Raw genomic sequence first — 22,593 nt, 5'->3', positions numbered from 1 at the left:
TCCTCCTCCTCCTCTCCTCCTCCTCCTCCTCCTCCTCCTCCTCCTCCTCCTCCTCCTCCTCCTCCTCCTCCTCCTCCTCCTCCTCCTCCTCCTCCTCCTCCTCCTCCTCCTCCTCCTCCTCCTCCTCCTCCTCCTCCTCCTCCTCCTCCTCCTCCTCCTCCTCCTCCTCCTCCTCCTCTCATCATCATCATCATCATCATCACAGTCAGTCCTGGTCTGCAGTCAAGCATGTTACCAGACCGAAGACTCCCGCTCGTCAGTCCATCCCCTGTGATCTTGGAGTACAAGGCTGAAGTCGATGCTGGAAGCACTTGAATGGTACGAGTTGTCTTGAAGAGGCTTGTACGTCCGATGTTGACCTGTTCCGACCATCTAAGAAGGCAACATGATGTCAACTTCCGCTCCTTCACCTGCAGGACGAGCTTGTTCGCCTTGAAGGCAGTGAACGTCGCCATGAGCGTCGCCCTTTGATGTCCTGAGCCTCCATGTTAGGTCATGGCGACATGCCGACAGACTCGAACGATCTCGATGGCAGGAAGTGGATTTGCGATGGCAGGGGAAGGACAAGCACTGCCAGCTCACCGGATCCGAGAAACATTCCAAGGGAAACGATATCAACTTCCAAAGCCTCTCCGACGCCGCCGCCTGCCCCGACAAATCTCAAGGAAGTTTCGCAAGTGAGGGAAGGGAAAACCTGGCAGGGACTGGTTGAGTTTGACAGTGAGAGGTACGCTGGTATGGTCCATGAACTCCTGCCCCTTAGTTTGAGCTAAATTCTTGTTTGGTTTGGTCGTCGGATTCTCAACTGTCATGTTGAATATTCTCTCTTGCCCATATCTCCCTGCCTGCCTGCCTGCCTGCCTGCCTGCCTGCCTGCCTGCCTGCCTGCCTGCCTGCCTGCCTGCCTGCCTGCCTCCTCCCTCCCTCTCCCTGAACATACCTGCACGTATCCATCTTTGAAGATTGCACCTTGACCAAATCCATCAGTATCCAGAGGCTCGATCCTTGCATTATGTAATCACCATCGTTACCATACTTGTCGACAAGCTTCACAGTGAAGCTCGACGCTTGTCCGGCAACACAAGGCTCAAGTCCTTCACTGCATGTCAGCGATGTTTTGTTCTGCCCCTCTCCTGCTGCTGCTGCTGCTGCTGCTGCTGCTGCTGCTGCTGCTGATCTTCCTCCTCCTCCTCTTACCTTTATCGTCCACGAGACATTTGTCCGGGGAGATCTCAGTAGGAAAGACCTGCAAGACAAGCCGTGAGATGCCTCGTCAGGGCGGGACAGTGGAGGATGGACGGAAAGAGAGCGGCAGGCATAGCTGAAGAGCGAAGGAGGAGTGGAGGGAGGGAGGGAGGGAGGGAGGGAGGGAGGGAGGGAGGGAGGGAGGGAGGGAGGGAGGGAGGAAGAGGATACTTCGACTTCAAGGGGGCACCCTGGTAGTTGACTGCCGTCGAAGAGAACCTATCATCAGCTTCAATGCTACCATCCAATCCCGTAGCACGCCAACGTCTATCAAGTAATTTGCTCGGATTGTTGGCTCCCTTTGATTAAAGATCGTCAAGACATCGGTATTGGATGACAATGATAGCTTTCACATGGTCAGGACCACAGCTCCTGTCTTGTCGATTTCCATGTTCGTTTCAATCTTGTAGACACAAATGTTATCATCGTCAGGAGATGGAGGCATTCATCAAGTCACCTCTCCAACCTCCCTGGAGCTCTCCGCAACTGTGATGGAGTGTTTGATCCGTGCAAGGTCAGGTTTGCATGGATTGTTGAACCTGACGTGAAGATTACAGGGGGAGGAGTGCAAGAAATTGCTTCTATCACTTATCTCTCAAGTAAACCATGACAAACATCATCTGGCCGGCCTCGTGATAGCTGTTCTCTCTGCTCCCAGAACTCATGCAAACCATCAGGCAACAAGACCTGTTGAGCACCTGCTTGTCTTGCAGACGACGAAACAATCTTTGCAGCTGATCTGTAAAGACAAGTTCAAGATGGGAAGGCATGGCCGATCAAGTTTCAACCTCCTGCGGTTCAATCTTGACATGATAAGGGCTGCCTTGAATGTGAACTCCATCTTTTCAACAGCCAAGTGAGAGGATGAAGGTGATGCAGAGGTAGCAGGCAGATCTGTCTAGATGAAAGCAAGAAGGGAAAGAGGAACAGCATGGGGAGAGATGACGCTGGAAGTGAGAAAAGAGAGGGGGATACGATGATGAGGGCAAGGCAAGGCGGTGAAGGATGAGGAGGAGGAACGGGTTGGAGGAGGAGGGTGGAAGGTTGATGAGGGGAAGGACCTAGTAGGATCCAGAGGCGAGCCTCCCCAGCATGCTGGGCGATCAGCTCGCCATCGTAAGTCCCATCGAAGTTGTCGTCGACGAAGATCTGAAGGGAAACACTCACGGCAAGGGAAGTGGGATGAGAAAAGTTAACGTTGCACTCGCAGTTCCCGTCTTCGTAGAACAGCAGAGCTGAGAAACGGTCCCCTCCCTGTAATGGCATCAGAAGACTCCTCTCCCTCCCTCCTCCTCCTCCTCCTTCATCCTCGTCCTCATCCTCGTCCTCGTCCTCGTCCTCGTCCTCCCTTCCGACCCACCTGATCCACTCGCTCTCCATCCTCGTACGCTGCGATGATCTTGAACTTCGACTTCTTCCCTGCTTGTACACAGCACGTTGCTTCCCCAACAGCCTGCAGCTTATTTCATCCTCCTCGCCTTCCACCTGTCTCGTCTTCCTGCACTTCCTACTCGTGCTATTTTCCCCCCTCCGTACAATTGTCTTCTCTATCTTCCAATCGTCCTCCTCCTCCTCATCATCATTATCATCATCATCATCATCATCATCATCATCATCTCTATCATCATCATCATCATCCTCATCATCCTCATCCTCATCATCATCCTCATCATCATCATCCTCATCCTCATCATCCTCATCCTCATCATCATCATCATCGTCATCGATTTTCGTTGCAACTTCATCTGACCTTGCAAGCCTGTGCGTGAGTAGATCGCTGGAGGATGCAGACATGTCGTCTGCCGCACTCAATTCTCTGCACCGTCTTCCTGTCAAAGCCCGCGATGCTTCGCAGCTGTGAGGAGGAGGAGGAGGAGGAGGAGGAGAAGGAGGAGGAGGAGGAGGAGGAGGGGAAGCTCGACCCCCCCCACGCTCTCAGTGCTCCTCTCCTCGTCAGCGCGATCACTTCGCTCTGATTGCATTTGCACAGCTCCACCTCCTCCTCCTTGAGGAACTCCATCTGCCTTGGCTCGCTCAGGTAGGGATGGGACGTCGAGCTGGCCCCCAGCTGACCGACGTTGTTCAGCCCGAAGCCGAACACCCTATGATCGAAGGCAGCGCAGACGGTGTACTCCTCCCCGCATGCCACCATGGACATCACGATCCCCACCAGGGCCCCAACTCTCCTGGGCATGGACAAGTCCTGACAGTCGCCATGGCCGAGTTGTCCGCAGCTGCCGGAGCCGAAGGTGAACACCTCCCCTCCTCCTGTCACGACTGCTGTGTGTCCTGCCCCGCAGGAAGCATGCTGTACCCCTTCACCCCGCAGACTTTCGACGCATTGGGGTGAGAGGAGGTCGCTCGTGCTCCCTACTCCACATTGTCCTGCAAACAGCCGATAAGATGGAAAGTACGAAGATGGAGAAGATGGAGAAGATGGAGAAGATGGAGAAGATGGAGATGATGGAGATGATGGAGATGATAAGCAGGACGAGAAACGGGAAGATGATCGGGGAGAGAGATGGAGAAGAGGACCAGGAGGAGAAGTGAAGGTGTGATGAAGGATGAGGTGTTTCTGGAAAAACTGATAGGAGCAGGAGGAGCAGGATGAAGAGGAGGGGCAGAAAATGAAGGCGGAGAGAACCATTTTTGTTCCATCCGCACGTGTACAGCTCCCCCCCAGCAAGCACAATGACCGTATGCCCGACACCGCACGTGACCGCCAGCACGTCCCTTCCTCTCATCGCCTGCACGACGCTGGGGGTCGTCAAGTTGTCTCTGCTCCCATGCCCGAGCTGCCCGTTGGCTCCCAGCCCCCACGAAAAGACCCTCCCGTCCTCGCTGACCACCACCGTGTGTGCTCCCCCGCAGGACACGGACATGCACGCGACTCCGAAGAGCGAGCCGACGAAGGTCGGGTGCTCCGTCTGCTCCTGCGTCCCAGTCCCGCACTGCCCGTACTTGTTCTCTCCCCAGCACAGCACTTCCCCGCTCCCCATCACCATGGCCGAGTGTACGAGCCCGCAGGCCACGTCCCGCACCTGCCGGCCCATGGCCTTCTTGAGCATCCTTGGGGTACTTGACGACACCTGCTCGCCCACAGCTGATCCCGCCTGTCCCCAGAAGTAGACGTATCCTCGTCCTCTCACGCCCTCGCTCTTTTCCTCGCACGCCTTCAAGCTCGTCAGGATCGTCGCGTCCGTCGGGCTCAGTGCCAGCGCCCGTCTGAAGTTGTCCGCTGCCTCGACGGGTCTGCCTGCAGCGAGGAACGCGCTCGCGAGACGGAAGTAGCTCTTGGCCCAGCGAGGAGCGAGGTGGACACAAGAAAGCGCGTCGGCGAGGGCGAAGCCATAATGGCCCAGTTTCAACCTGGCCGCGCTCCTGTTGCTCCACAGCGTCTGGTCTTGCCCGCTCGCTTCCAGAGCTCGTGTGTACGCTTCCACCGCTTCCTCGTACTTGCCCTCAGCAAACAATGCATTTCCTCTCGCCTTCACATCCGCACACACAGAGCTGGTGCCTCCCATGGTCTCGGATCCTCGCCCTCCCGTCCCCTTCCCCTCCCCGTCCTCCTTGACGCTTTCTTCCTTTACTTCCTCTTTTGCCACTCTCCTCCTCCCCTTCTCCCTTCCTGCCGACTGTCCACCCGTCTCCGCATCCTCTACCTCTCTAGCTGTTATCGCCCCGTCGCTCCTCTCTCCCTCCGTCCTCCTCTCTCCCCGCCCCAGTCCAACAAACTCATATCAGTTTTTTTTTGGGAACCCGCATCCCACCCGTCCTGCCTGCTTGCCTGCCTGCTGCCCTGCTCCCTTACGCTGTGCCTCCCACCAATCCTCCCACCTCTCCGTCCTCCTCTCCCCTTTCATCTTGTTGTCAGCACCCTCGTCCTCCCTAGAACCTCTTCCATCAGCTCTTCCATCCTAGAACCTCTCCCTTCCTAGAACCTCTCCATCACTCTCACGTTCGTGTCATATTTACTTCATCAACCAACAACCCAACAGCCCAAGTCCCTGCTGTCATTGAGTAGACGACAAGTTTCCTCGCTGCAGCCAGCGGATCAGGTCCTTGGGCACATTCCTCTGTACTGACGTCTTCTCCTTCGACTGCGGACTCTGAACGATCTCCCGCGTTCGGTCTGTGGCGATGGGCGTGTGGTGGAGATCCCCAGGAGAGGGCAGGGGGGAACCTAGCTTTCCTGTAGGCGTCATGCAGTTGGCAAGCTGATTCTCTGAGTCGTTGAGCAGGTAGTCAGCTTGCTGAGAGCGTCCAGGACGCCGGTAGGAAGGAGGAGATGCCTTCTCTTCCTCCTCGCCCGCTGTGCGTGGAGGGTACTTGCTCACGTCCATGAATCCCTCACGCAGGCTGATCATCGAGCGCTCGAAAGACCTGCGAATCGAAGGGGAGGAGGAGGAGGAGGAGGAGATGAAAGCTCCAAGGGGCACTAGCTCGTTAGCGATCCTCGACATCTTCGCTCGGATCTCCTTGTAGCGTGAAGAAACCTCATCCAGCTCCTCCGCCCTGCTGTCCATGAAGCACTGCTTCCATCGCACAAGAGACCGCAGTTTCTCCTTCCTGCAGCTCATCGCACCAGCACGCTCCTCCCTCACGCGTTCCCTCTGCTCTTCGTGCAGCCCGGCGACAAGCCTCTTGAACGCCGCGGCCTTCTTGTAGAGCGGTATTCTTCGCTCAACATGGAAGTTCTCAAGGTTCTGAAGCTTCGCGATGGTCTTCTCATGGTGCCGAATCTTCGATTCAAGCTTGTGGATGATGTCTTTCTTTGCCTTGATCTCATCGTGACAAGCCCTTAGCTCGGACTCTTTCTGGACGAGGGTGTCCTTCAGAGTCTGGAAGTTGCGGGAGACGTTCTCCACAACGTGATGAAGATCCTTGATCTCCTGACTCTTCGCCTCGTTGTCCTTGATCGATTGCGCCAGCTTCTTGTCTTTGTCGTCCAACTTTGAGATCAAGGAAGCGTTCTCAGCTGCTTTCTCCTTCAGCTTCTTCTTAAGTTTCTCGATCTCCTTCTCCTGGTTCTCATCTTTGACAACAACAGGAGCCTTAGCAACTTCGGAGCTCTTGCTTTCCCGGCACAACTCCTCCACAGAACCTGACAGCGAGTGAAGATGAACCCGTACGCCAAGGGGCAGGGCGTCCAGGTATTCCCGAACTTTCACAGGAATCTGCATGTTGTCTGTGGAGGGCCTGTGACGGGCCTCCCTGTCAAGGTCCCCCCTGACCATCTGAAGGCGTTTCCTCACTCCTATGGGAAGAGCCCGGATCTGAGGAGTCTCCTGCTCTATCATGCAGAGCGATGTCACATTCAGGTTCATCGCGTCTAGGAAACCTTGGTACGGTTGGGACATCCTGGCTTGCACGTCTGGCCTTTGGACGTTATTCGTGGGCTGACTTAGCAAATATTTGATGGTTCCGATGCTGAAAATATCGCTCAGTACCCAAATGCGCATGAACAATCTGAAAACTTACGGAATTCGCAGGGAAAGTAACTGCGACTTTGTCATGGCCAACAAAGCTGGCTTTGTCTGCAAAAGCAAGAAGGTCAGCTATGAAGCCAAATCAGCTTTATGCTATTACCAATGCCACATTAAATTTGCAAAGACTTGTGATAAAGCTTTCGTGCTTGTTTACCCCAACGCTTTCCTCAATCTCTGTTGTTGCAGCAGGCGCCGAAGGACTTGTTCGCGACATAGGGGAAATCAAAGATTGCGTTGCGGGAGAGGATGACTGGAGAGTGTGTGCAGGAGCAGCTGGAGGGGCTCGCGAGTGTGCAGGAGCAGCTGAAAGTTTACCGTGCTGGGCGGTTGTCGATGTCTGAACCGGTTGCTTGAACAACGAAGACTGACTAGTCGTTGATGACTGTCCAAACGTGAAATTCGATGTAGCTGTTGAGCCGAAGGAAAACGTTGCCGTGGAGGTAGGCATGGAAAGAGCAAAAGCTTCAGGTTTTTTCGGGGATTCCCTTTTAGGCTCCGCTATATCCTCGGGTAGTGTGACAGACGAACGTTGGGGTGTCAGCCGAAAGCACGCAGGTATGGCATTCTTCGAAGAGTTCGGCGGGTCGGGTAGAATGGAACCAAACTGAGCTGACTGGGACGGCTGCACAGAAGCTTTGGGCACAGAAGAGGACCAGGATGGCGTGCTTGAGTGGGAATGCGAGGAGGCCCTGTTGGGAGCATGAGCAGAGGTCGTGGCGGGAGGAGGGGCAAATCCTGAAGTCTTCTGAGGAGGGGAGCTAGAGACAGTGGAAGAGATAGGGACGGAAGGAGACTGAGAGGAGGAGGAGGGGAAGGGCGAGTCTTGCAGCCAGTCGTCGTCGTCATCGTCGGCTAGATCCGCCCAGCTCATGGCGCGCGGGGATGATTCGTTGGGGGTAGGGGTACTCAGAAATCTATCATATGTACAAATGATCTTTGTTAATTTGAAATTTTTATTGACTGAGTTTTATTCAGTTTCCTCGCTCGGGAGGGTACGTCGTATTCCAAAACCGTTACTCTTTCCGTTCAGTCTTGCTTCAGTGTCCGTTACATTTCGTTGTTCCGTTGACTCCCTGATACCTCTGAGGAGGGCACATGGGCAATGGAGGACGCGGCGGAGAGGCGCGAGCGGCTGGAGGCGATGAGGAAGAGGGCGAGAGAGGTTAGAGAGAGGCAAGAGCAAGAAGACAAGGAGCTGCAGGACGAAGCTGGCAGAAAGCACTCTGCTCCACCGGTGCAAGGAGGAGGCGAGGAGCAGGGAGGTCAGGTAAATACGAACGCTTCGGGATCTGCGAGGCTGAGGGCGTTGGTAAGCAGGGGATGGAGGGACTGCCAGGGACTCCAGGGATGCAAGGACATGCAGGAATTCCTCCTGTGGGAAGGTTTCTACAAACGAACGCTATGGGGATGCCAATGCCGCATGCTGGTCTGTGCTTGCTCCTGATCCTTCTCAACAGTCTGGCTTATCATGCGGCAGGTGATGGCAGTACTCCCGGGTGAGGAGAAGCTCCTGATGTGAAGCTCATGTACTGATGACTCTCAAGATACTATGCTTCATTTCATCTGCCGTCTGGCGGTATGAACGGCAACTTCGAGGTGCAGGCGTTTTCCGCCATGGATTCGCATGCAGGGTATGGGGATGTGGCAGGGAGTCTTGCTCCATGGTGGTGAGATCGTTGCCGACAGGAACGAAGGGGACAATCATCGTCCTTTCCATCACAATCAAACACAACAAGGTCTCGGCACGCCTCGCTGTTCTGATGATGCTTCCTGCTTCGCCGTCGTAACATCAGTAACGCTTCCTATCAGGTCAATGGCAACATGGAAGAGGACGAGGCGATCATGGGTTCAGAGGCAGAGGACATCACCCCCGTGATGACTTCGGAGGAGGCAGAGGGGGAGGAGGCAGAGGGGGAGGTGGCAGAGGGGGAGGTGGCAGAGGAGGGTGGAGAGGAGGTGGGAGAGGAGGAGGGAGAGGCGGGGAGGAGAGGGGCGAAGGGGGAGGAGGGGCGAGACCATACTACAAGAGCTCATTCGTTGAAGACCCCTGGGCCCCATTGATGAAGAAATGACGAGGACAGGAGGGAAGCAACGGGGGGGGTGTTGTGCCTGCTCCTTCTCTCCTTTCAAGATGGAGGAAAAAAGTGTTTTGTATTCTCGGAATGAACTCTTTTCCTTTGTATGCAGCACCTCCTCTTACATCGCTTGCCTCCACTCCTCGCTATCGTCACAGGCTCGACGAGTACCTCAAATACATGTCCCCGAACCTGCAGATCCCGGCATGCTCGCTGTGCTTCAGCATGGAGGTCTGGACCTGCTTCCTGAGATGCAGCAGCATCTCTTCATTTTGCAGCTCCCCTCGCTGTTTAAGGAGCAGGAGCGCCAGGTGTAGACTTGCGTACTGCAACTCCTGGTCGTCCTCGTGCAAGATCATGAGGTGCAAGACGATCTCATAAACGTACTCGTCATCGTACAGGTCCCAGAACTCCAGGTCCTCGCAGATGTTCGCCAGCAGCCATATCCCATTCCTGGCGATCTTGGGTTCCTGCTCGTGCTGAGCAACGTAGTCGATGAGCTTCTCCGAGTGATGCAGGAGGCTGGAGCTGTCGTGCTTGGAGATGTTGCAGAAGATGAGGCAGACGCTCTCCACAAGACTGCCGACCCCTCGATGAAGGTCGAGGACCCGGAAGAAAACCTCCACGTGCTGGGCTATTGCCTTGTGAAGCCTGGAGGCTGGCGAGGAGAGGATGCGAATGGAGGTGAAGAGGTGCTGGGAGCTGTCCTTGTCCACCTTGCATCGGTCGAGCAACTTGAGGAGGAAGGAGGATAGGCCGCTGTCATGGCATGCTTGCTTCCGTTCCTCGTGCCCCCAGCACGCTGCCTGCAGCACCAGGCAGGCGTTCTCCAGCACAGACTTCAAGTCCCACATGTAGGTCAGCGCCGTCTTGATCTGCCCTATCACGTTGACCGGGATCATTTCCGGATGCTGGACTGCGATGGCTCTGAGCAGTTTCAGGTACTTGTCAACCAACCCGGTCGCCATGGCATCTCGGCCCCTGGTCGGGTCCAGCTGATCTACCACCTGAGAAGCTCGCGTGACAGCTTCTTCGGTCAAGTTCGCTTCTGCTCCAACAACTTCTCCATGGTTGACTGTGGCGTTCACGGCAAGGAACAGCATGCTCTCGTTGACTAGCTCCGACTCCCTCGCCCTGTCGAGGCTTCTTACCGCCTTCTCGCTGTAGCCGCAGGCGAGGAGGGGAGCCAGTACCGCATCGAACTTGCAGAGGCTGTTGGCCAGCGCGAACAAGCGGGCGGTGAAGACGTCTTGCTGAGCATCGCCTTGCATGAAACCCGTGAGGAGCTGCACGAGGCTGTCGAGGGCGCCCGACTTGCTCACGTTCTCCTCGTTCTGCGCAAAGATGGCGAGAGCTCCGAGGGCCGCAAGTTGATGTCTCCTCTCCTGGTCGTCGGCATCAGAGGCCTGCAGGTCCTGCCCCTCCCTTGTCGGACTGCTCAGTCGATGGACAAGGAAGGAGACAACGCTCGGATGGACGGCGAGCGAGTCGGGGCTGATCTTTCTCCTTGTGCGCCAGTTGACGTCAACAAAAGTCTCAAGGATGCTATCGAACCATGGCTCGACTCGTGAGGACAACATGTCGAACTCTATCGACTTCACCTGTCGTTGAGCAAGCTCCGTCAAGGTCCCAGCGGCACAACATGCACCATGACAGTACCTGAACAAACAGCGACTTGTCTCGGAAGCTCTTCAACACAACAGCAACGAAGGTTTCTGAATCAGCCTTGGAGGAACCCTGGACGTCCGTCCTTGCTCCTGCCTTTCTCCTGGACGCAGCGGTCGGGCCAGTGGGCCTGACGGAGCTGGAGAGACGTCGGAACCCTCCAGTGTGCCTGTCATAGTCAACAAGATGCTTCACGACAGAGACATCGCACGCGCTGATCCTCTCCCTCATGGCCTTGGCGTACGACTTGAGAAAAGAGAGAACGACGTTGATGCTTGCTTCGTCCGCCAGCGCCTCCAACTTCTCGTGCACCTCCGCGGGAACATCCGACGAGCTCCGATCCAAGTCCTCGTGCACCACTCCTTCCTCCAGCAGATGCAGGCATACCTCCACCTCTGAAAATTCTCTAGAGATCCTCTCCTCGCCAGAGCTCGGACTCTCTTCGGCTGCCGCTATCATCCTCGACAGGACGTCCCTCCACCAGTCCTTCCAGACTTGATGTTGCCCAGCCTCGTGGAAGATCGACCGGATAGCCTTCCTCTCCACGTTGCGCGCGAGCACTTCAATGTCCTCTAGTCTGACCTGTAGCATGTCAGACCCCTCCACCTGCTCCTTGGCTGCTGGTGGGGGAAAGGGTCTAAACATGCTGTCTTCCGCCATGCACAGCAGTGTAACGGCGACATCGAGGTCAAACTCAGTCGTCAGAGGCGCGTTCTTCTTGAGGAACTCCCTCCTCGCCCTCTCCTCCCTCAGAATCTCCTTCGCTCGCTCCTCTGCCCGCTGGTTGAAGTGGTCCTGGTAGCTGAACACTCCTGCCAGCGCCTTCCTCCACAGACTGTACCTCGGCGCGTGTGCGGACGCGAAAATGCTGATGCTGGGATACTCGAGCTGGTCCACGAGCTCTTCGATCGCTCGCGTCACGTCCTCTGCCGCTCTGTGCCTCGCATGCAGCCATCGCGCATCGCGCATGTGGCTGCGGCCGGTAGCCGCGGCTACCAGTGTAGGACCAGGAGGAGAATAGTGACAATGAAAGAGGGGAAGGAAGAGGACGGAGGAAGGAGAGGGAAAGGAGGGGAAGAAGGGGAGGGGAGGGGAGGGCAGAGCAGAGGGCAGAGGGGAGGGTCTCAGTTAGGGGAGGGAGGGCGCTGGAAGAGAAGGGGCAGGTGAGGGTGGAGGGAGCGGAGGGAGCGGAGTAGGGAAGGACAAGGTTATTGGGTTCAGTTTCGGCGAAATAAAAGGACAGAGAGGGGAGGTGGTCAAGACTCTTAGGGGAGGGAGCGAGTGAAGAGGATAAGGAGGAGCGAGAGGCGAGCGAGACACACGAGAGGTAAGAGCGAGAGAGTTTATGATGCATTTCACTCTTAGTTCATGTTAGCGATGCAGCAGCATCGCGGGCAAGTAGAGTCAAACTAGAGTAGCTCTTACACAAAGTCGTAGCCGTTGTTGGCACCCTTGCTCAACCCAGCTAACGGATCGTCCCCGCGGTTCTTCTTGAGCATGTATGCCTCCATCTCCTCCTCCGTCACGTCTGTGGTCGAAAGGCTGTTGTACTTCCTCTTCCTCTCGTCCGCCTCTCCGTCTGCAGCCACATGTCAGCTTCGTTACACACAGGACAAGGCTCATCCTACCATGCTTCTCACGCCTCTCCTCGTCTTTGAGCGCCTTCTTTAGCGCCTTCTTGTCAAAACTGTCGGACGAGCGTCCGACCATGCGATCGCCGATGGCAAGCTTCTTGGAGCCTTCAGACTTGTCCTTCTTCTCTTGCTTCTGGTTCTGGATCTGAGCCTGCATCGTCGCAACCATCTGGCTTGAGTTCTCGAAGAAGGGAGTCAGACCCATCCGGCTTCCCTTCTGCTTTTCAAAGGCCTCGATGCCCGTCTTGCCCGTGCAGTACGAGTTGCGGATGAACTGACAGCAGCAAGCGTATCCCCACTTGCCGTTGTACCAGAAGGAGCCCCAGACTTTGGTGTGGTTGTTGGTCATCTTATCTTCCTCGTACTTGGAGTTCAAGACCCTTCGCTCCTGTAGCCGAGCACACAATCAGCGAGACAGAGTCAAGAGACTATCCATGTCCTCACCTGACCCTTAACGATGGTACCATCATCAGCGTACTCCACATACTGCTCGGTGTTCCCAAAGATGACAGCTCGTGGAATGGATTTCTCTGCGTATTCCTGCCCGCCATAATGCTCGTAGAGCTGCTTCTTTTGCTTTTCAACCAGAGACGTCTTCTTATCCTCGAACTGGGTGTGCAGCAGCTCGGCCTGCGTCGGCATACCCAGCATGTGCACATCCTGTCCTCTCTCGTACGCCTCCAACTCATACAGCTGCTGCTTGGCAACCTTGACAGTATCTCCTGTATATCGGATGAAATTCTCACCGGCATAATCCAATTCATGGGGATTCTTGTCTGGATTAGGGTTGGAACGCATCGAACGAGTCTTGGGATCGTAGTAGGCAGACTTCACGTCAAGATTGCGAAGATACTTGGCAGTGTCCTCACGAATACGGAGATTTCTGACAGAAACTCTTGTTTGCATACCCAGTCGGCCAGTGTCAAGTTGCTGTCCTACCAATTTACCATCCTGGTCGATCATCTCTGCCTTCTCCGCGTCTTTCTGCTCGTCCTCATCGTCAGAGGACGACGAGTCACTTTCGTCCTTCTGCTTCACTCTCGACGCAGAAGACTCTCCCTCCTGCAGTGACTTGTCGACATTTTGCTCGCGCAACGCCTGCCGCTCCTTTGCCAGCAGCTCGTGTCGTTTCACGACCTTCATGTACATATCCGCATCGAACCCGTTCCACCTGTCGCGCTTGCCGGCATAGGTTGTATCATATCCGTTTGCACGAGGAGCATCAGTGTCATCATCTTTGGACTTCTTCTTCTCTCCGAATTCGTCCCTCGTCCGCGAAACGGTCTTCCCCTTCCCAACCGGCTGGACTGCACGAGCCGCAACTCCCTCAGTGATGGACTGAACTTTGAGATTCCTTTGATGTTTCAAAGTGGGTCCCTTGGAGTTCAAGTACCATGGCGCAGAGGACATGTACTGTGGGATGTGAGGGTTGATCTCATTTCCTTCCTCATCTCGCTCTGGCTCGATCGCTCCAGACTTTCTAAGCTCCTCCAGCTCTTGTCGCTTCTTGAAATCCTCTCTGCTGAGACGACCTCCCTGGTCCCAGCTGTTTGCAGAAGCCATCTTCTTCAAAGAGGCGGGAGACGAATATCAGCAAGAGTTGCTTTGGAGTGAAACCGCTATGTATGAATCCACTGCCTGCAGGGAACATGTCAGGAATATGAACAAACAGAACAGCCAAACAAGCTAGAACAAGGTTTGCCAAAACTCATGCGTCTCATTCTTCTTCATCAGATATCATTACACTTCCAGCATCTTTTTATGATGCTGGTAGCTCCTTCCTTGATCTCAACAAACAACGCTGCCACAGTGGACCCAAATCACAATCCTGTTCCCGAATCCCTCCCAATGATCTTCTTGCTTTACTTCTTTACAACTGATCTCTATAATTTCTGGCTGCAATCGCAGCTGTTCTCCACCTCAAGACCTTGTCGTCAAACTATCACCAACCCTTCTTCCTCGTGCATGTTTCTAACTCACTCGAGTGCAGTGGCATCAATTGCATCATCACTCTTCTGTGTCGCATCAGGACAAACTTGCTCTCTCTCCTCCTCCTCCTTCACGCGCCCTCCTCCTCCACCCTTCTCTACCTGTCCACCCTACTCCTGCATGCTGCGCGCCTCTCCTGCGTTTTATTTTTACAACCATTATTGGTACAGCCCACAGGCACAATTTAATAAATATTGAATAATTAATAAGTTTTAATTTAGATGAAATCACTCATATGGAAGCATTGTAAATTAATTACAGTACATTATTTAAAAAGTTATTGTAGTAAAATCACATTGTTGTAGCAAAATTACAGTACTGTTCTTTGCTTATTAGGGGCACCTATAACGCGAGAGCCGATTTGCATCGAGATATTGAAATATTATTACCGGACCCTGAAATATGTTTGAAACTTATAACAATTTATTTTGATGCCCTGCCGATAGCACTAATAATACTGAGTTGGTTCTGAAATTCGGAAAACTCTTTGACGGCCGGGGCCGGGCCCGGGCCGCCGTGCGGCCGGGCGGCCGTGACTCTGACCGTTCCGACAACGGAGACTCACTCGGACACGGCGGGGATAATCGGATGACTCCGAGTGATGAGGGGACTGCCCCGGGAGCCTTGAACTTCAGACAGTGGCACCAGCGACCGACGGTACCGTATGGTATCAGTGTTTCAAGTTTGCTAGCCTGAGGCCCTGATGCAACGAGAAAGTTCAATCACGGTGCTAAAATTTATTGCCAAACATGTAAGACCTGGAAAGTTCCCAAGCATTCTAACGCTCATGGAATGATTGGAGGTCAGCCGAACGCCCTCTCCTGAATTGCGCGACATAAGGATTGAACCTGCAGAATACAAAGTGAATAAAAATCGGCCATAAAAAACAGGCTTCTTCGTCTTTCACCAGGGATACTCGTTGAGTTGACTGTACATCCTGCGAAACTCACTGCCACCCATATGAGATTCATGGTCATCGATTCCGTTCATGCCGGAGAACTCTGCGGGGAAAAGAAAACTTCAGTACATCCAGCAGCGACAGTGCGGGCACGCTACGAGACCTGAAAAGCCTTGCAAGCCTCCGTTTGTGACCCTCACTCGCTCCTCCAGCGCGGCGAGGGAGCTCTCGAGCTGATCATACACACTCCGAACGTCGGAGAGGATCGAGTTGCACTCAGAGACTACATCGCGTCCATTCCCGTCCACGTTGCTTTCCTCCTCCGGCCATGCTTCCCTGTCGAGAAACAGTCAGGCGCTATTCGACCTCCAACACATCGCAGGGTGCAAGCACCTTGAGAACCCAACTCCTCTCTTCGTTGCCACCATTCTCGACCTGCTCGGGGCTACTCCTGCAGAACTTGCTGCTTGCTTCGAGCCTGACGACGACGGGGCAGCAGGGACCCGTTCCGATCCCTTCTTGGAGAGAGCAGGGGTCCCTCCTTTGATGATTCCCCTCGGTCTCCTCCCAGGATCCATCTTCTTGTCTGAGTCCTGCCGAGTCTGCTGTTTGACATGCACATCTGGCAAGATTACTTCTTTCTCTGGCGGCGGCTTTGCAGCATTCCGTCGAAGATCAAACTGTGACAGGTTGTAGTTGGCCATCTCCAGCAACATCTTGTTCATGGCAAAGTTTTGCTCATAACCATTCCTGTCATTTCCCTGGTAACTGCTTGGTTGAACGGGCTGTTGTCCTCTGCTCATGAGGTTCTGCGGTTCGAAGAACTTCCGATGTGATGGCTGCTGGTCATAATCAGAAACAGCATGAGGGCTTTCGAGAGAGTCGAGTCGAGCTTGATATGGGTTCTTGTTTTCCTGTGTCGGAGCTTTTGCCTCAGGCATTCTTTCCTCTATTGCATACGATTTCTCTTCTCTATCTGTCTTCCCTTGCTCCCTGTGTAATTGCTTCGCGTCGTTTACCTTCGCGCCAGCCTGTTGCTCCTTCTTTGTCTGGGCTACTTTGGACAGTTTCGATTCTATCTTCTTCTTGATCTGCAGCAGGAGCTTCTCAGCAGAATCGTTGGCGCCACTGCAAAGATCCTCAATGTCCCCCTTCCCTAGATTGATGCCAAGATGCTTCTTCAGGACCTTGTGGTTCAGAACTATCCAATTCTCTCGCTTCCTGGCCACCGAGAGGGACTCCGAGTAGTTGTGAAGGTCGACGGCCGTGGGCAGGAAGTTCTTGATGACCTCCGCACACATGCAGCCATCGCTGAAGTCCCTCGCCAGGTTCTTCATCCCCTTCCTCAGCGGTATCTTCTCCAGCCATCCCTCGATCTCCTTTGCTACCACCATGGCGCCTCCGTCCTGCCGTTATCCGTTACAAAAACGGTTTCAATCACGTTATGTTGCGAATGAAACGGGCGTCGTTACCAGAACGTGAAGCGACTCGAGTAAATATGGCATGAGGCCATTAGCAAGTATGTGAAGGGAAGGAGAAGGAGGGAACGAGGGAGGGAGGGAGAGACAACATAACAAGAATGGAAGCGGTTACAAGAACCAGGAGGAAGGGAGGGAAGGGGGGCGATAGGAGCGAGCGAGCGAAGCTATCTATGGGAGAGAGAAAATTCAGTGCGATGAGCAGAGGTATAATACGAGAGAGGCAGGAAATTGAGAGATGCAGGAAGGAAGGCTCAGTATACCATGCACAAGATGAGTGGATTGTGACAGGAGCATAGAGCAGATACGGAGCTGATAGCTTCACGATGTTGAGAAGCGAAGGGTAGCATGAACGAGGCTGACGCATGCGGGGAGCGCTGTCTGCCGTTCCAATGCTTGCTTTGCGATGTCGTGCCTCGATTCATGACCTCGTCCATGTGCAGGAAGAAGAGGATCGCTGATAACGATTTTACGTCTTCACTTCCTTGTCCTCCTCCTTCCCCCGCTCCTCATCCTGCTTGACCTCGCGGGGGCGCATCTCCCGGTGTTGAGAATGCCGGGAGGGTGCGATGCGATACATGCAGCAACGGGTCTGGAGGAAGACGACATGGGAGGCAACCTTGCGGTAGACTTTCTCAACGCCATTGCCGACAGCGATGACGAAGAGCCACGGGATACGACCATGTCACAACACAAGGCATCATCCGTGATCAGCGGTGATCCGTACACCCCCTACAAGCTTAGGTCGTTTGGCTCCGTTCCCTCAGAGCAGAGACCGATATGCTCTGCTGAAGGAGAAGATTCTGAGAGAGAGTCGAGCCAGTCGAGCCAGCATGGCGAGGGGGGAGACGATATAGACCTCGCGAGTATTCGCGCAGTGTACAAAGAAGGGATCACGAGCTCAAAGTCTATCGATGAAGTTCTCGCTTCTCACGGTAAATTTCTTCCTCGCATCTGTCCGTGATTGTGGTGACTGTCTTGAAAGGTGACAAGGACTGGAACAATCTCTTGCAGAGAGAAGATGTAGGCAACGGGATAGATGGCTTCACGGTCAACCAAGTGATTCTCCAAGATGAATGCTCAAGGCTGATCGCGGAGACGGAGAAGATGGGTTATTCTTTCTGGAATCCTGACAGGTTGAATATTCCCCCTTTAGCTAGACATCCGCTGAACACTCTCTTGGCTCGGCAGCACAAGAACAGACTACAGGAACGCAGACACGATCGAGATCATCAATGAAAAGTTTGCGCAAGATTTGTGGTCGCGCATCAAGCACCTCGTCGTGCCCTGTGTGACCATATCTCCGGGAGAGGTAACTGCGGCAAGTGCCAGAAGAGAGAAGAAACTGAGGTGCTGCGAGCAGAGCAGATGGTCCCGTGAGCTGGAGGGCACATGGGTGGCAGTGGGTCTGAATCCTAACATGTTGTTCAATCGATATCACCCCGGCGGTCACTTCTCCCCTCACACGGACGGCTACACCATTATTGACTTCAACACGCGGTCCATGTACTCAGCGCTGTTCTACCTCAACGACTGCCCCAAGGTGGCTGAGCTGGTTAACAGCCTTGTCTCCTCACTGTCAACTCAGGGAGGTGCGACGAGGATGATGGAGGAGTCAGGAGATGCGCTCGGCGATCACGTGCAGGTGGATGAGGGATGGCGAGCGTTGAGTGGGAGCTGAATCAGAGCAGGAGACGTTCGTGAAGGACAGTGAGGGCAGGCATCGCTTCGAAGACCACAGGATACGCTCGAGCGTGTCTCCGAGAGCAGGCAGCGCGCTCTTCTTCTTTCAGGTCCTCCCGCCTCGTCTGTTGCTCGTGGGGTGAAGATGGGAGGCAGGACACGCTGCATGAAGGCGAGCCGGTGGGGGAAGGGTGCATGAAGTACATGATTCGCTCGGACATCCTCTACCAGAGGGACCCGAAGATCTTCGATGAGCCCAACGACCGGGAGGCCTACCGCGTCTTCCGTGAGGCGGAGCTGGCGGAGGCAGGTATTCACTGCAGCGTCCAGCTGACCTTGAACTGTAGTCACACATGTTCGCAGAGGACCCGAACAAGGCGCTGAGACTGTTCAAGGAGTGCTGCAGGCTTAGCCCGGGGCTGGCTGCTGTCTACGGCTTGTAGAGCTCTATGGGAGCAGCTCGCCGCCTTGCATGCACACCTGGAGTCTCGAGGAACGAATAATAGCATTCAATGAATGGAGAACCAGTTTCCTCTGCTCGACGATGGGGTTGCTAACGTACAAGTTTCTGTCTCTATGCTACAAATCAGGAACATGATTGACTTCTTGGGTGTTACGACAGCCACGCCTGCACCCTCTCGTTAGCGAGGTCCAGGACACACGTCACCGAAGTCACCGAAACTTTCTCGTAGGTGAAGAAGAGGATGGCAGTGTTAGGAACGACGCGGAGCAAGTGCATGAAGAGCCCTCCATACAATCCCCTGCGGTGAGGTATGAGGATGAAGCAGGCAGGCAGCAACAAGGGGATACCTCATTCCCTCCTCTATCCAGATCTTCCTAACACAGTGGATGGAAGATTTGTAGATCTGCAACCGCACTCAGTCACCTCCCGCCAACACCTCAAAGCTGTCCTCACCTCGCTCGCTCCTCTCTCCCTCATGCGAGTTCGGATAACCTGCGAGCGGCAAGATCGGCATCCTTGGCAAGAAGCATGTACCCGGTCACCTCATGGGGGTAAGTTGACACCGAAGCCGCGAATTTGGCGATCGCTGCCGTCGACAGGTACTCGAGGTTCGACAGCTTCTTAGAAGACTCCTCCGACATGCCTTGCTTCCGGAAGTGGATCGTGTTCTTCAAGTACTCGTACAGAACAAAGTGCAGCGCGCTCTCGGAGATTCCCCAATAACTGGACCCAGTCTCACAAACAACCCGAGTTCACAGCTCACTGCAATCTCTCATACCTCGGCACCAACCCTTTGAAGAAGCCCCGGGCTCCTTCCTCCCGCAAGATCTGACGGACAGCCTGTGCACCATCTCAGGGCGAACCCATCACGTCATTCTCACGAAGCCTCACATGAAGGGAGCCCTTGTACTGCACGCCAGCATACCGGCTGTTGGAGTTCAAGTCCCTGCTCTGGAGCTGCAACCGGGTCTTCACAACCTGCGCAACGATGAGGAGAGGAAGGAAATAGGAAGAGCGTGCGCTCACCCAGACAGGGTTGATGATCGTGGCCGACAAGCCCCCAGCCACGACGGCCGAGGCAAGGTGTACAGGGGCCTCGTCGGCGTGCCCTCGGCTGAGCAGAGAGCCCTTGGTGCTGTTGTACGTCCAGAAGTAGACCCCTCGCGCTGGAACGACAGCCACCAGCATGGGCCCGATCCCCTTCCAGAAGCCGAACAGCCCTTCGCTCTGGAGGGTGCGCGACGCAATTGTAGTGATTCCGTATTGGTGATACCCTTTCGACTGCAGCTGAGTCTTCATGACTTCCATCGGGCATGTCAGCACAGCCCCGGTCATTCCACCTACACCTCCTGCTATCAAATATTTCCAATTCTTCTTGTTCGTGTCATCGAGCTGCTTGGGACGGCGCGTGACGCGGACCGAGTCTTCAAGGTTGGTGGAGTTGGCTTCAGGATGTCTGTGGGCAAAGGAAGTGATGTTGTTCGATTGTACGGCTGGAGAAGCACTCATGTTTGCATCCAATCCTGCAAGCACATGATTACTTGACGATGACACAATCCTCGATCACGCTTCGCTACCGACTTTGAGATTCCTCTGCGTTTCAACATCGCCTATCATATGAACAAACACACACGCGGGATACTCTGACTCGTTCAACATCCTGATCAGCATTCCTTTCACAACAACATGGCCTCTTGCCAAAACTCGCGACTCGTGCAGCACGTCCATCAACACATCACACCAACTGTGGGCGAGCGAGGTCCGGTTCGGAATGGTGCATGGCAACTCAGACGGGAGATCGCCCCCCTTATCAACACAACTCATGTCATGTCCTATCTCTTCCTCTCCCCTCTTATGATTCTCTGCATGCCGGTTCTCATGCCGCTCTTCGCCTCTCCTCCCACGGCCTACTGCCCCCATTGCAGCAACGCCATCTCCTTGCATGCGCCCTCTCCACAGTACCCCGACACCCCAAACTTTGTACCCCTACCCCCTTCCCATCGAATGACGAGAATGAAACGTACCCGGTATTTTCATACCTTACTGAACCCCTACCCCTATGAATCATGCCAGACCCCACCATCAACCTATAAGGCAAGGATGGTCAGCAGGTGGGGTACCCCCGATCCTATCACCCTACCTAGCTCCACCCATTTCCACCCCCAACACTGACTACCACTACCCCTCAATTAAACATGAAAAGTACCCCTCCGTTGATAAAATCATTGACCCTACCCCTGGTACACCATCACACCTACAGATTTCACCCCGAACGTGTCGAGACCCTCGGCATTTCTTGGGAGTTGCCACCGGAAGTCAAGTTGAATTATTTTTTTAAATATAATCAGCTAATTCTAAAATTGAAAATAATATTTGGGGAATTATCCGAACCTTTATGTAGTGACTACCAGATTTTTAACTTAAGTTTGAGTAAAGATGCTTGCGGCCAGCCTGGCCGCTCGGGTTACGGCCCGGGCTCAGCTGCTAGTGAAGTACCCGGACCCGCCGCCCCGGGCCAGGCCGGGCCGGCCGGCCACCCGGTCGTCGTAAACTTTACTCAAAGTTAATGTGTCACACTAACGGGTGGTTTGACGGAATACAAGTTTGTTAGACTTGTACTAGTCCAAAGTCACGCCGCAGACGTCACATCGACCTTAGTTGTAACAAGACAGTTTTTGCTCAAGACCGAGTTTAATGCACACAAAAACCAGCATTGAGGAGCACATGAGAGATAGACTGTATGCTAGGATGTGAAACCCAAGCATCCAGACATGAGAGGACCTTAGCAAGACGGCTAGGAAAGTCCCCTCTTCATCCCACGTACTACATGCCGCCTCGCCACGTAAGTCGTCTTGGTTTACAGGAGAGTTTTTGTTAACTCGGCGCTATCTGACTGGCACGGCTGGCATACGTTCCATCCTCCCCCCGAGTTTCTGAAATAGTACGTTACATCGGACGTCAGAAAGTCACACAAACAAGAATGTCAGCAGATCCAAGTCAAGATACGATGATACAACGTCAAGTTCACAGTCATGCTGAGTGGGCAATAACCATTCAAGGATAGTCCATTCTGAAGAAGATTTTCATGCAGGGCTATTAGATGTGCAGTGCAGAGATAAGGGAGATGCCTGGCGAGCTGATGCAATGACGAGAGAAGGAGGATAAGATAAGAGAGTCTGAGGAGAGAACTTCGGAGTTCAGATAACAGAGAGAGAGAGAGAGAGAGAGAGCGTGCCCGCCGGCATTTGAAGACCAAAAGATAAATTTTGAACCGTAAAGAACTTGTGACCAGAGATTGCTGCCGCGAGATGGAACATCCGTTTCAAGGCATTCGAAGATTGTTGTGCAGTTGTACCTTGTTCGCCGATCCAGAAGTAGCTCCAGTTATGCATGCCACAGCCTAGCTCCATGACATGAAAACTTCCGCCAGATCTCCTGGTAGGAAAATCACCGGTACTACTACACATTTAGACTGGCGGGAGAGCGAGACCCCGGCTACCGGTGCCACTGACCGAGCAGTTTAGGGAATTAGCAGGGGTGGTTCACAGGATAGACTGTCTTGGTACTGATTTTAACTTAACTTTGAGTAAACGACTGAGCTAATAGACTGAAGGTACGAAATAAACTTCCAACAGGCCTAGCTGGCCCGAATGAGCGGTAGGAACATGACCCACCCCCGGGGTACCGTATCATGGACAGTGGGGGTGGGTAGAACCGCCGTTGGGGTCTTTTGGGAGGGGTCCGACCGATCAGCTTGGCAGCCATTGGTCGGAGGGTGGGTAGGGTACATGAGCTAGATGATTTGATATCCGAAGAACTGGACGTAGAAACAGGGAGGGGAGTTTGAAGGGAAGACAAGGGGGTGGTTGGTGCTAAAGACTCTTACTTGAGGGGGTAGGGGTACCGATTTGAAAATTGCTGGCGGGGTGAAAGTAGTACCGACTCTGTGGTGGTATGACCGGGTGAAGAGGGAG

At 54.1% G+C, this 22,593-nt stretch overlaps 9 protein-coding genes across 9 annotated transcripts; 2 read left to right on the top strand and 7 right to left on the bottom strand.

The window, feature by feature from the left end:
- Nucleotides 1-3,169: 3,169 nt before the first annotated feature.
- On the bottom strand, nt 3,170-4,376 carry GUITHDRAFT_48927 (hypothetical protein; the record flags this gene model as incomplete). Its single annotated transcript, XM_005833528.1, has 2 exons — nt 3,170-3,630; nt 3,890-4,376. Coding segments are annotated over 2 exons (948 nt in total), but the record flags the coding sequence as incomplete, so codon positions are not given.
- Nucleotides 4,362-4,736, bottom strand: GUITHDRAFT_50836 (hypothetical protein; the record flags this gene model as incomplete). Its single annotated transcript, XM_005833527.1, has 1 exon — nt 4,362-4,736. A coding segment is annotated over one exon (375 nt), but the record flags the coding sequence as incomplete, so codon positions are not given.
- Nucleotides 4,737-5,200: 464 nt separating this feature from the next.
- Nucleotides 5,201-6,605, bottom strand: GUITHDRAFT_162883 (hypothetical protein; the record flags this gene model as incomplete). Its single annotated transcript, XM_005833526.1, has 1 exon — nt 5,201-6,605. One exon carries the CDS (start codon nt 6,603-6,605, stop codon nt 5,259-5,261), a length of 1,347 nt encoding a protein of 448 aa, XP_005833583.1. The 3' UTR covers nt 5,201-5,258.
- A 1,231-nt stretch (nt 6,606-7,836) lies between these two features.
- GUITHDRAFT_107387 (hypothetical protein) lies at nt 7,837-8,405 on the top strand (the record flags this gene model as incomplete). Its single annotated transcript, XM_005833525.1, has 4 exons — nt 7,837-8,001; nt 8,052-8,160; nt 8,212-8,230; nt 8,279-8,405. The coding sequence occupies 4 exons, from the start codon at nt 7,837-7,839 to the stop codon at nt 8,403-8,405; spliced, it is 420 nt and encodes a 139-aa protein (XP_005833582.1).
- A 3,407-nt stretch (nt 8,406-11,812) lies between these two features.
- GUITHDRAFT_86615 (hypothetical protein) lies at nt 11,813-13,746 on the bottom strand. The gene is made up of 3 exons (XM_005833524.1): nt 12,553-13,746; nt 12,103-12,496; nt 11,813-12,053 (listed from the first exon to the last, which is right to left on the bottom strand). The coding sequence occupies exons 1-3, from the start codon at nt 13,669-13,671 to the stop codon at nt 11,896-11,898; spliced, it is 1,671 nt and encodes a 556-aa protein (XP_005833581.1). The 5' UTR covers nt 13,672-13,746; the 3' UTR covers nt 11,813-11,895.
- Nucleotides 13,747-14,820: 1,074 nt separating this feature from the next.
- Nucleotides 14,821-15,537, bottom strand: GUITHDRAFT_152274 (hypothetical protein). Its single transcript, XM_005833523.1, has 4 exons — nt 15,389-15,537; nt 15,159-15,331; nt 15,005-15,098; nt 14,821-14,945 (listed from the first exon to the last, which is right to left on the bottom strand). Exons 1-4 carry the CDS (start codon nt 15,421-15,423, stop codon nt 14,876-14,878), a joined length of 372 nt encoding a protein of 123 aa, XP_005833580.1. The 5' UTR covers nt 15,424-15,537; the 3' UTR covers nt 14,821-14,875.
- A 107-nt stretch (nt 15,538-15,644) lies between these two features.
- On the bottom strand, nt 15,645-16,395 carry GUITHDRAFT_152273 (hypothetical protein; the record flags this gene model as incomplete). The annotated part of the gene is made up of 1 exon (XM_005833522.1): nt 15,645-16,395. A coding segment is annotated over exon 1 (686 nt), but the record flags the coding sequence as incomplete, so codon positions are not given.
- A 1,113-nt stretch (nt 16,396-17,508) lies between these two features.
- Nucleotides 17,509-18,599, top strand: GUITHDRAFT_70416 (hypothetical protein; the record flags this gene model as incomplete). Its single annotated transcript, XM_005833521.1, has 7 exons — nt 17,509-17,609; nt 17,665-17,785; nt 17,837-18,016; nt 18,062-18,118; nt 18,180-18,266; nt 18,313-18,480; nt 18,534-18,599. Coding segments are annotated over 7 exons (780 nt in total), but the record flags the coding sequence as incomplete, so codon positions are not given.
- A 170-nt stretch (nt 18,600-18,769) lies between these two features.
- GUITHDRAFT_107383 (hypothetical protein) lies at nt 18,770-20,278 on the bottom strand (the record flags this gene model as incomplete). The annotated part of the gene is made up of 9 exons (XM_005833520.1): nt 18,770-18,784; nt 18,833-18,917; nt 18,967-19,022; nt 19,073-19,111; nt 19,162-19,342; nt 19,398-19,459; nt 19,511-19,597; nt 19,646-20,142; nt 20,197-20,278. 9 exons carry the CDS (start codon nt 20,276-20,278, stop codon nt 18,770-18,772), a joined length of 1,104 nt encoding a protein of 367 aa, XP_005833577.1.
- Nucleotides 20,279-22,593: the final 2,315 nt, after the last annotated feature.

The sequence above is a fragment of the Guillardia theta genome (genome assembly GCF_000315625.1).
Source record: "Guillardia theta CCMP2712 unplaced genomic scaffold GUITHscaffold_29, whole genome shotgun sequence".
In the NCBI taxonomy this organism is placed as follows: Eukaryota; class Cryptophyceae; order Pyrenomonadales; family Geminigeraceae; genus Guillardia; species Guillardia theta.
Note: the sequence above shows the minus strand (reverse complement) of the source record. Positions and strands in the feature narration are given on the sequence as shown.

Coding starts and splice junctions, on each gene's coding strand:
- GUITHDRAFT_152274 (XM_005833523.1), bottom strand. CDS start 15,423: ATGGTGGCAACGAAGAGAGGAGTTGGGTTCTCAAG. Junction 15,332..15,388: donor AGAGGAGTTGGGTTCTCAAG/GTGCTTGCACCC, acceptor GTTTCTCGACAG/GGAAGCATGGCCGGAGGAGG. Junction 15,099..15,158: donor AGGCTTGCAAGGCTTTTCAG/GTCTCGTAGCGT, acceptor TTTTCCCCGCAG/AGTTCTCCGGCATGAACGGA.
- GUITHDRAFT_86615 (XM_005833524.1), bottom strand. CDS start 13,671: ATGGCTTCTGCAAACAGCTGGGACCAGGGAGGTCGTCTCAGCAGAGAG. Junction 12,497..12,552: donor GTACCATCGTTAAGGGTCAG/GTGAGGACATGG, acceptor GCTCGGCTACAG/GAGCGAAGGGTCTTGAACTC. Junction 12,054..12,102: donor GGAGAGGCGTGAGAAGCATG/GTAGGATGAGCC, acceptor ATGTGGCTGCAG/ACGGAGAGGCGGACGAGAGG.